General features: G+C 37.5%; 1 protein-coding gene across 1 annotated transcript in view; it reads left to right on the top strand.

Moving 5' to 3' along the window:
- Nucleotides 1-12,570, top strand: part of SDK1 (sidekick cell adhesion molecule 1) — a 416,654-nt gene that overhangs the window by 300,216 nt on the left and 103,868 nt on the right. The window contains exons 18-19 of the mRNA XM_074918870.1: nucleotides 6,595-6,710; nucleotides 9,775-9,967. Coding sequence (XP_074774971.1) covers nucleotides 6,595-6,710; nucleotides 9,775-9,967 — 309 coding nt within the window. The remainder of the gene's footprint in view (nucleotides 1-6,594; nucleotides 6,711-9,774; nucleotides 9,968-12,570) is intronic.

Genomic DNA, 12,570 nt, shown 5'->3' with positions numbered 1-12,570 from the left:
GATATTATGTGCTGTTATTATCATCCTTTATTGATTGTCTGTCTGTTGTCATTTATAAGGATATAAATCCTCTGTTATAAATTAAGTGTAGTCAGTCCTGCATTCATATTAATCAGCAAGAGTGTTCAGACTGCAGGACAACCTGCAATGGCCTGTTTGTCTTTATGTAGTTCCTAAATGCTTAATGATGGGTAGACACAGAAGAAAAACTGGTTATTTCTTATTTATTTTGTATCAGTATTTAATAATAGCAGTAAATAACTACTTCATGCATGCTACCATCTCCTAATGAATGCCTTGCTGGGCTTCTGTGCAAATCACCAAAGTCATACAGTCTATTCTGAAAAGAGTTTGAAGCTGTTTCACATTTAGAGTTGAAAAGGGAACCTGGTTGGTATCAGTATCTTTTGAAACCCGATTAATATCAAGTCTCCATGGGTAATGCGCTACTGTCCAAAACTCCTTTGTCTTTCTTGTAGTTGGGAAATGACAGGAAAAGCCACTGGCTGTTTCTTGCTCTGGAATGTCCTTCCTAAACCAAACCAGCAGGAGTAAGAAAAAAACATGTGTAAAACTGCCTTGTAAATCATATTCTGATTTTAATATGAGCAGAGATAAATGTCAAAGACACACTCTCCCATCCATCCCCCTCTCCTACTACCACCACTGCTGCCTCTATTCTGACATGCATTAAATGATGTGAGCTATGCTGGCAAGAACCTGTCTGTCTGAAGATGAAAAATACCTGAAACACCTCATATTAATCAAGTGTGCTATGCAGTCAAAGCCTGGCAGGAAATGAACACGGGAGCAGATCAACCCATTGGCAGGAGCAGATCAGCACATCGGCATCTTTGTCATAGTGAATATTGACTGGCCATAGAAGCTGTGGATTTATACCAGAACCTAGTCTATTAATCCCTTATTAGTTCTCTGGCATTGCTTTAGCCACCGATAACTAATCGGATACTCAGAGTTCTTTGAAAATCACCAACTTCTAGAATGTAGCCAAACTTGCAAGATGCTAAAAGATCTAAACTTGTGGAGAAACTGGCACATAATGTCAGTTAGATAAAATGTCAGAAAGACTTACTGGCAAAACACTGAACATTCTAGCACTAGGGTCAGACAGTTTGACTGTCTCTAAATCTTGAAAGTCTTTTCAGAGTGATATTCAGGCTAATCCTTTGATGCTATGTATATATAGGTCTTTCTTCATCAGAGTTCCTCCAGCTGTTCCTTACTTTGATGTTACTTTTCACAGGGATTTGTGCCAGCCTTCTGCATAGGGCAATTTTTACTTATTTAAACAGTGTCCTGCAGGACTTTTCATTGCCATATGAAAAACTGAAGCTTCCAAATACCTTTTCATATAAGAGTAGCTTTGTGAGATATATAGTCATCCTTCTGGATGGTGATGTTGTCTCTGCCCTCTACCATTTGACATGTTTACCTTTTCCTGCAGGTTGATTTGAGGAAGTAGAATCTTCCATCCTTTGGGTCTGCCCCTTTTGTCTCACTAGCATGAATACTTCTGAACTTCTCTCTCTTTGAAAAACTCCCACTGCTCCTTAGATTTAGGCAAGGCAAGGTTTATAACTCGAGGCATAGTTTTCATTAGGCTCTTTGCATTAACCCTCTTTTATTTCTACATTAAGTGCAATGTCTTTCTTTAATGCATATCCCAAAAGCCAGTCTTATGTCCTAAAGTTCATAGGTCTCAAAATGTAGTTCAATATTGTTTTATATTTCCCTTCTGCGCTTGAAAGGCTAGGGAAGTCTGAGCAAAAGGCTCTTCCTGAATACAAAAGTGGAAGAGTCACCAGGCTAGTGAGTCTTGATGGTGTGGAGAGAAGGATAAAAACGAGATGAGTGTGTTCAGCCAAGTCCAAAGTGGTTTCTTCCTTGGGCAGTAGGAGGCCAATCAGAGAAATCTGTAAGACTGAGACAGAAGAGTTAGAGAAAACCTCGTTAACTGAAAGCTTCCTACTTTATCTAGGAAATAATTGAAAAAAGAATCTCTGGATAAGGAGTGTCCTCTGCAACCATTCAATTTTATCTCAGTGGAAAGAGTTTTCCTGTAGGCTTTCTTGGCAAAAGCATCTTAAAAATCCTTGTTAACTTCCTCTGGGGAAGGTACCAACAGCCTTGGAGCATCCATGGCCATTTCTGCGCAGGATCAGGTTGGAGTTGTAGTGGCTGGAGTTTATATCTCTCAGTTTCATCACTGTTAGGTGTCATTTGCCATCTACTGCTTTTTTGTTGTTGTTTTTTTAAAAAAAATATTTCACAAACATTGTGAAATTAGCAGCTGTCTCAGTGAGGCCTCTGGCCCCCAGCTCTTAATAAAGAAGTAAAATCTTGTCCTTGTGAGAGGCATGCACGAAAGGAAGAAGACATTTCGCAGCTGCAAGGAGCAAAACTCATCAGTTAGTGCCAAATCTCACACTACTGAATTTCAAATATCGATGTGTAGAATTGCAGAGACCATTTTTCTAAGGACGTGCTGCAGTTCAGAGCACAGCAAAGGATGTCAGCCGGGGGCATGGGGAACAGGCTTCACAGGGGGAATCATGTGCTGCTGCAGCAGACTCTCCCCACCGCTCCCGCCAGGGATGTGCAGTGTAGCACCTCAAGCCAGCACATTAAAGGAACAACCAAACCTTCACATAGAGAAAAACCTGCGGTTCCCGAGCCTGCCTTATTGAGACATGGAAGCTGCCGCCTCAAAGGTCAGGAGCTTCGGAGGAGTAGGAGACTTTTCTACAAGGCTCTGTTGAAGATCTATATTTAAGACCAGTAGTCTGGCCGTCAGAATCTCTGTGGGGTTTACATGCTATTTGCACATAGCTAGAGACAGACTAATTACATGTACACATGCTTAACCTTAATGCCTTCTCTTCTCTCAATTATCTCGTCAGCAAAACCCTTTTAATGGCTTTTATCTAGAGTGCTTCCATGACCTTTTCTACTTAAAATGCTGTGCATTAACTTGCAGTCCCGGGGGCTGAGCTTTTAACAGATTTCCAACCACGTGAACTTTATTGGGAGGAAAGTAACAGTTGGTTTTGTCTGACCAATTTGATCTGCAATTCCGAGATGACTCCCAGATGGGTCTCCACTGTGGGCTGACTTAGAAATACTTGCAAACATGAAGAGCAGACTTAAAAACAGAGCATATAAATACTTGGGAATTACTCTTGAAACACCTGTTTGACCTTGGTAGCTTCTGTACCACGTGACAAGAAACTTGTAGGAAGAGAATGGATATCTACCACTAAATTAGAAAATCTTTTATGTGGATAGTTGCAGCTTCAGTAAGTTACCAACCATGATCTTGGAAAAGTATTTGAGTTTTGAAGTGATCAGAAGGTCAATTCTGATTTAGCTTCTGTCAAACTTCTTTTCTTTTTTAAATGCAAAACTGTTCAGATATCCAAGGAAGTCTTTAATATCAGGACATAAAAGGAGAACTTTATACTGTCACTTTGAAGTAAATTTGAGATTATAATGCCAATATTTTACCGATTAAAATATTAAAATGTATTTTATTATGTCTTCTGCAGCATAATTAAGCTTATGCATATCAGATGGACCACGTTCTTTCCATTTTTTAAATGCATTCATTGAGATGCAGATGCTGATTTTTCAATAAAGATGTCTAAAGAGGAATTGTAATATAAATCATGGTTTCCAACATTCTGAAGGTTTTATGTTTTCTGTTCATATTTTTTACCATTTTTCTTGTAGCGGGTACTTTTTGTGCTAGGATGGTTTATTCTTGTTTCAGGAAATTATGTCCTAATGAAATAAAAATATTTCCCTTTTTAAAAGAAATAACTAATGCCTTTGGTTATCCACATTTCTAAAGCTAGTAAACATATCCTAAAGGGCTTGCTTGGACTTTTTTTTGAGAACTGTAAGGACTGAAATGAAAACCTGAAGCTTGCTGATGCAGGATTTTTCCTCTCTTAAAAAAAATTTACAATATTTTGAACTGTGAAAGACTCATCAGACCCTTAGAATAAAATCCTTCTATATTGAAATCACTGGAAATTTGCTATTAATTGTAAAACATCCGTGGCATCCTCCACTAAAGAAAATAATGCCCACAGAAATGAAGCAACCATGTGCATGCTAATTTGTGTTTCAGGAAAATGATAAAGGCAGTGGGAACATCCTGCTGGGAGTGGTTGTACTGTTAACTCTCAGGTCACCTGTATGTATTCCTTATGCTCTTGGAAAATCTCTTCCTACCACTGACAAAGTTGCGCATTTCTTCAAGTGTGGCAGTCAGTGGGCAGTACACAGGTTATGTATAGAATTTCTGTACAATAATTGTGTAGCAAAATCAACCTAGCACATACAAATAGAGTTGTAATGTAGCAGTTCAACAGAAGGAAGAGGAATGAGTGGAGAGGATGGTGCTCAGCTGATTTAGCCTTCCTGACAGAAGGAGATTAATCTATCAATGATATCCAGGTGATTTTCTGATAACAGACTAACTTGAAGGCTTCTAATACAATTTTCTCCTGCAATAATAAATCTCTGGCAGTTACAGTATCTGAATATGCAAATATGGAGGAAAGTAAGAATTTTCATTTAAAAAAAAATCTTATATGTGTTAACTATTAATTATACAAAGTATTGCACACAAAAGCAAATTGAAATACATCTTGTGGCTCTCATAATAAACAGATCCATCAAAGAACATGCATAAGAAAAAATACATTTAGTAGGGGACTGTAGCCAAAGAAGCTCGTTATGACTGTAGAATGACTTTAATATATATGACTGTATATCAGGATGATTTGGTGAATCTCTTAACTACAAAACTTTATGATGTCTACAGGTCATTAAGATAATATTATAACCTTCCAAAAGCATACAGGGAATTATGATACATGGCAGGAAATAAGGCCCAGATTCTAATGAAAATTTAAAGTAGTATCAGATAAATTCTGGTTTTAGAACTCAATAATAATGCATAGTTCATAAATTGTGACATCGAGTTTTAAATTAGGGCAAGAAAATTCTGAGTAATATGCAGCTTCTGAGGTTAAAAAAATGTGTAGAGCTAAATTTTCAAGTCATGGTGTAGTCATCAGGGAGTTTGTGACACAGGACATGAAGGTGGATGTTCTTATTTCAAAACTGACATCTTTGAGCATTTCTCCATTTTTCGGTGTTGATATTTTTAGGTTTTGGATGTCTTTGAGAAGTGTACACTGTCCTTGCTCTGTTTGCAGGCTTGCTATAGCTTGTACACCAGTTAAGACTCGTGTTCCTTTATGTCTCCTTCAAACAAACATAGCTTTTGGTGGAAAAAGGGGCATTTTTACATTTTTTAACTTAATGTCTTGATTTCTTCTCCATACAAAGACTCATCTTCCAAAAGTACTTAAAAGCTTTAAAAGTTTGTGACCTGTTTTTGAAAAGTATGGAGCAAACCGTCATTTCTCAGTGGGAATTGTGGATACTTTTTGGAAGCATAGGTCATTGGGCTTTGGTAGAAATTTTCCCTTGGAAGCAGAAGGAACAAAGCTTTTCAGGCTTCAAAACCACTTGTGGATAGTTCCTCTTTCACAGAATACAAATGCACGTGGCTGTCACTAGCAATATTTTTTAAGCTTTATTAAATGTATTTTATAGGATTCAAAGGGTATTAGTCCATTTTTTATAGTCAAATAGCAGTTTTCTTCTTAAACTTACTATAAGCTTGGTAATTTCAGAAAAATAGACCTGTCTATTACTATTCATTCCTCTGAGAACTATGGAAATTACATCCTAAAGCAATAAGTTGAAGAAATTGCCTGGAATGTATTTAAAGAGGCATTATATTAAATGACAAAATATTTAGGTGTTATTTTTTGTTGTTGGAAGGCAGTATGCCTTTATGTTCTATGCTTTCTTTCATATTGAGAAAACATCTGTCTAATTAAATACTTGGCATAAAATGTTTATGCAACTTCTAGTAGATTAGAGGATGTATTGGCTCAGAATATATATAATCAGTTCAATATACACGAATGAATATCATATCAAGATAAAATAAGAACATCTCCAATTCCCAAGAAAAATCTTTATTGTATGTGATATGACTGATCCTAATTCTTTAAGCAGCAGTAAATAATAAACAGATGCTGTTGCCAGATTATAATTCACAATTAGAACTTTAATTGGGCGGATTTCATGTTTGCTTGTCTGATCTGGGGAATTGTGTTGTATTAAAAGACTCAAGAAATTTTCTGAAACTGTTTATTCTCTGTACAGTCATGGATAATTGAAAGAGATGTGTTCACCTATCAATTACATAGCTCCTGTCTCAAGTCTTTGAGAAACTCATCTGTGGAATAATAAACTGCAGAAATCATTTTGTCCCCTTCCCTTGAAAGAGTCCCCAATACAGAATGAGAAATTAACACAATTAGCCTTTGTTCCTAATCACTGCTGGTCACTGTTGCACAAGAAGTGCATCCTTCTCTCAAGGTTGTTACTACTTTGTGATTCACAAGTGGCAGTCAGTGGGTTCTGTGTTAATTTTTCTCCTCCGCTGTGTTTTCTTTTGCTTCCCTCTCTGCTAACTGGGAGCAGTGCCTACAGCTCCACCGCAGAATGTGCAAGTCGAAGCTGTGAACTCCACAACCATTCAGTTCCTCTGGAACCCTCCACCCCAACAGTTCATCAATGGTATTAACCAAGGATACAAGGTAAATAGATTTCTGTAACTTCAAATAACATTTGCCTTAACAATCCTGGTATATAACAATTGGAAGTTTAATTTAATAATCTCTGAATCTCCAAACTAACTGTATATTTTCAGGGATATCTTACATGAGCGAAATAAAGAGAGAAGTGAACAGTTGTTGCTCCTAACACTTGCAATTTATGTAAGTTCTCAAAAGGGAATATGTCATAGGGTAGAAGTCCTAATACCTTTGTCATTTACCTGGAGAGTTTCCAAAGCCAAAATGCAGTTCAATATCAAACAGTTTGGAAATTCAGCACAGGAGATATGTTGTTATGCCACTGAAAATCAACCTTGAGATTTCTATTTACTCTGATTCAAAATTCCCATTCGTTTCATTAGGAACCAAAACATCACACTAAATATTTGTCTTAACTTTCCCACTGTGATGATTTGGGAGAGTTAAGAATATAAAATTTGTTAATCATGCTTGATGACACAGAGTTAGCATGATAAGTCTCTGTTGATGGCGCAACTGGCAGTATCTATTATAGTACGTAGAGTAAAGAGTGCTTAACAGAGCACTTGTTGGTACTTTGACCAGTGGAGTGTATGCTAAGAATGTAACTGGAGTGGTTTATTTCTGTGTCTCAGGAAGGACTGCTTAATAGAAACGTCTTCAGTGGTTCAGCAGTAAGGGCATAATAAACAAAGGGTTTGAAAACATTAATGGAAAGAACAAAGAAAAATCTTGTAGGAGTAACAGAGCAGGAAAAGGGAAGACAGGTATGTTTTGTGAGCAGGGAGGAGGAATGCTGATTTAGGTGCTGGGTGAAGGAATGTTGAGTGGGCTGAGGAGGATGTGTAGTTCAGAAGACAAGCTGTGAACTGAGGGATTGTAGGTGGATTTGAGAAGTTTCAGAAGACTTGATCATTCTCTAAGAATGTCTCAAAGTGATGGAGAAACTGAGAAAGAGTTATGCATGGGAGTTTCAGTAGTTTTGCCCAGACCTACGTATTTCTCATAAAAAACAGTGGTGGTTTCAGAACCTTGCTGCTGCAGTACTATATACGTGTAGATACGTATGCCTGTTTCTCCCAGAGACAGAATCAGCTCTCAAGACCAGATGACTTGATAGGGCTGCAGAAGTATATCCAGAAACCTCAATACAGAAGTAGTACTTCTGTTCAGGCTCTGGAGAATAAAAGCACTTTTTGGCCTCAGTGGACTGCAGTGCACTATAATTTTCTGGTGTAAATCCACATATGGTGAGCTCAGATTTGCAAAAGTCATATTTCCAATTTTTATTCTTCATTTTATTCAGAGTTTCAGTCTAAAGATCCTCAATCTGATTGCATATCTACCTCTAATTTATGTTTCAGTTTCTTTACCAACAGAATAAAATAACTAAAATAATGATTTGTATCTGTCAGTGGTCAGTGAAAACTTTTGAAATGATCAAAATTTCTCCTTCTTTGGATTTCTTTGATTGCAGTAGATGGCAACAATTTTACCATTTGTTTCTCATAGGGACTGTGAATTGCAGTACGAAGAATCTGAGAACATTTCTGTCAGTTACTTCTATAGCATAGTTTTTTGTACGATTCATAAATTACTAGTAGTCAAAGCTAGGCCTTTGCTTTGCTTAAGGATGAAATCCATTTTTTCCTTTAACTGACAGAATCATTCACCTGTATATTCTGCATGTTTCCTGAAGAACGTGCAATGAAATGCACTGAAAAAAAGAAAAGTTCAGTCCTCCAAAGTTATAAATGCCAATTGTAATCTACAAAGGTGATTTAGACAAGAAAATAAAACTTACTATCACATCAATCATTTTCCATTTTTATCTTTTCTTTGAAATTTACTTGCACTTCAAGAAGTTGTAAAGTGCACCTTTTCGAATATGAAATATTCCTAACAAAATTACTCCTTATGGTCCTTTAACTGTGCTGTCTGATTATCAGAAACTATAGACATTGTCTAAATGTGTCAAATATGGCTCATTAATTTCAGGCATCTATTCATGTTTATGAGTCTGAAATCAATACAAGTAGCACAATTTACACAGATACTGAGTAAGGCCTTGAATTTTAACGTGCTCATATAAGCCATATGATGAGGATTTTTGGACAAAATAAAAATTTCATAAGCAGTTTAAAGCTTTAGACCCCTAAGCCATTAAGGTGATTTCAAAAATTGTTTTAAAATTTCAAAGTCATTTGCCAAAAATGAATTTTTTAAGTCCTCATTTAGGTACCTACACATAGGGTACTCCACTCTAAAAAATATTGATCATCCCGAAGTTCTACTTACTGAGATAAATGAAACCTGGAAGAACTGAGCATATCTGACAAGCACACTGTTTTAAATGCATGAAAATGTCTTCAGGAGTCTAACTTTTGGGACCCGGGTGTTTAAAATTGTAGTAATCATCTTTATAACCATTTTCTATTCTTTCTGTAGTTCCAGAACCACTTGAATCATTCACAGTGTGGATATCCCCAAACCACCAAACACTGTAATACTCTTTCTTAGCCTGTTAGTCTAGGCTGGTCAGTGGGATGCTGGGGGGCTGAGGGCAGGGAAAGAGGATGTGTGTGTGTCCCTTTTTCTCCCCCTTATCCCACTAACCGCCCCAGCCAGTGGGGTCTTTAAAGGAACCCCAAAATAAGATAAAGCATTTGTCTCAGTGTAGCACTGAAAATACTTTTCTGCCTTCAGCTTCCTTTCAGCAGCAGAGATTGTCCAGGGTGGTCAGAGCAGCCCAGAGAGAGTCAAAAGACTCGTGTCATACTAATAATAATTTGCGATAATTTTGGCATTGTTCAGTAGCAGACATTGAGAGTTGCAATACCTCCACAGTGTCGGTATATCCCCCATCACTAGTGAGTATGATACACATCCCTCCAGTTATCTTAGTAGCAGTGTTATACCCATCTGTTCAGCGTCAGAGCTGACAGTAGTTTAACAGCGTTGCTTGTTTTTTTACAATCAGATTAAGATGGTTTTGGCAGCCAAGCATACTTTGATTCCAAATAGACACAACTTCTAATGCAAGCTCATCCATGTTTTAATTTTCTAGCTTCTAGCATGGCCAGTAGATGCTCCAGAGACTGTGACTGTGGTCACCATTGCTCCAGATTTTCATGGTGTTCATAGTGGTTGCATCACCAACCTGAAGAAATACACTAGTTACTATACATCGGTTCTGTGTTTCACCACACCTGGCGATGGGCCACGAAGCACACCCCAGCTGCTGCGCACCCTTGAAGACAGTGAGTAGTCAGCACTGACAGAGAATCTCGGTGCTCAGATTTTGTTTCTTTGGATATAAAAGTCAAAATTTTCAAATACAGGTGCTTAAAATTTGACCTCAAGTTCACAATCAGTTTACAGTCTCTTGTTGAGTTACTTTGCATCAGATGATCACCTCAGCCCGTTGTCCATGTGTGTTCTTTTAGCCTGTGGCAAAGGAATGATACTTGACAATTTTTTCATTATGGACTAAACCCAGACAATTTTTTTTACATTGGTTAGAAGCTGAAAGCTTCATAGTCTGGTTCAGCTAACACACAATATGTTGTTCATGTTTGTGAACTCTTATGCTCTTAAATCCATGTTCATGCATCCAAATAAATGTGTGTTGATCTGCTTAGGAACTGAGCACGGGAACTTCCTATGGAGGTCAATGATTAATTCGTGATTGTTTCCTTCTGTTATTCAATATATTGAAAATGTCTTTATCAATATTATATTGCAAGTGTTTGTATAAAAGAAACAGGATTATAGGAATGCAGTAACTTTTATTCCACAAAACTGGAGTCAAGATGAAGTAAGATGAGCTGGATAGTTTAGCATGTAAATTATTTCCTGCATCAAAAAATGTTTTGGCCTCTGTGGCCCCTTGGAAGTGTTTGCTCAAGACATATTTGGGACTAACAAGTCTAGCGATTGTCTGATGCAGATAACTAAATTGCAGTGGCCCTCACAGCTGTGTGTCTACAGTGATCTTGGCTCTGGACAGTGCTTCAGTATCTTCCTGTCAGGGATCATCATAAACACTGCTGCACATTTACAGATCCGAATCAGAATTTTAAAATGTCTAATACATCCATTAAGGTATTGTTTTTAGAAATACTACTTTGCCTTAATAGTTCCCATAAAGAAAAATCTGATTGTCATTAACATTCACAGAAGTGAGGCTCAAAGTGCTAATCCAATTTTTCATGAGATACTCTTGAAAGAACATGAAGAAAATTAAATACATTCCCATGGATTTTCCTTTTGTAGTTAGTCTCCTCCTTATGCTAGACCTGTGTGCCAAGAGCAGATTGTAAACTTAAACCTTTGCTTGTTAGAAGATCCCAGAGATAGCAATTTAACTACCAGAAATCAATGTGAGCCATTGATATGAATTTATACTTGTTTATCTGGGATTAAAGCAAAAGGCATGGAGGAATAAGAAACATGCATTAGGTTTCTGTGTGTAGTATTAACTTTTTTGCCTGTTTTCCTAAAGAAATTAAGCTTTTGACAATGATGGTTTAAATGTATTCAACTGTCTGTCTCAGGTCCATCTGTCTTTCTCCCTCCAATGACATTTGAACCCTGTGGCTAATTTCAGTGAGTACAGAAGAGTAAGAAACTAAAGATATGAGACTCCTAAGATTTCACACAAATTAACCAGCTGGGAAGAGGAAAGAGACTGTTAATATTTCTGCTGAACAAAAGGCTGCAGAAATGAACCTTAAGACTGCACAAAGTGGGAGAAGGGGCACAGCCAAGACACTGAGAGTATCTCAATGTTGGGGTCACATGCCATTTTAAACACAAGAAAATTCCATCATGAAACATAAAATGAGGCAAAGCCAGGCTTGTATTCTGTAAAACATTTAAAACATTCCTTGGTGTATGAAGCTGTATGCTGCAAGGATCCTCAGCAGTAGAGTTAAGCAGGAGATTTTTTATTTATTTATTTTTAATCCTTCAGAATTGCTTTCTTTGGTTTTCATGGTGACTAAGAAGCTAAGTGCAGGATGGTATAATGCATCATTGAATCTAAGTGGCTTCAGGATTTATGTGGTGGGAAAAAGATTCGAAAGGACTGTCATTCATGTTCTCAGGTGATAATTTTCTGTCTCTATGGCAAAGTTAGGCAATCCTTTAGGAAAAAAATAGTGCAAACAGGTCTGTTTGCTGATGAACTGTAGGTCAAATAGAATCTGACATCTAGTCAGAAGCATTGTGTCCTGGCTTGGAGTAACCTGCACCTGTTTTTCATTATGACATTAAAATTGGACTGCAACTGCAGAAGCTAATTGGAGTAAAGCTCTGCAAGTATGCAGTTTGCATGTCTGCAGATACATGGTCCCAAATAGTGCATAATTGCTGTGCTCTTGTTGGGTATTCCTGAGATCGCTACCAGATCACCAGTTCTTTCTGTAATGCTTTGACTGCTAGATAGCGCAGAATGGATTTGGAAATTTTCCTCACTAGGATTGCAGAATTGCAAATGTGGTTGTAGCCAACCTACTGGCAGGCTTTGTGTGTTGTTTTTTTTTTTTTTTATCATAGCTGGAGGGGGATGAGAAACTGGACTAAAGTGAAGAGGAAACAAAATATGAAATTGCAGACGAGAAATTGCCAACTGATGTCAGTGGAGCTGGAGGATAGTCGGGCAGGGATCCAATGACAGAAGCACAGTGAATATAAAGTGAACAAAAACTCCTTTTTCCAGTACATCGATTGAAGACAGAACAGCAGTTGGATCAAAAATCAGTCAGGATGTCTTCCTTGAAGATCAAAATTGAGGGAGGATGGCATATTCTTGACAGTCATTCCATTTTATGCTCTTTCATTGCACACTAGGGAGCTGAAA

The sequence above is a fragment of the Athene noctua genome, chromosome 15 (assembly GCF_965140245.1).
Source record: "Athene noctua chromosome 15, bAthNoc1.hap1.1, whole genome shotgun sequence".
Taxonomy (NCBI): Eukaryota; Metazoa; Chordata; class Aves; order Strigiformes; family Strigidae; genus Athene; species Athene noctua.
Note: the sequence above shows the minus strand (reverse complement) of the source record. Positions and strands in the feature narration are given on the sequence as shown.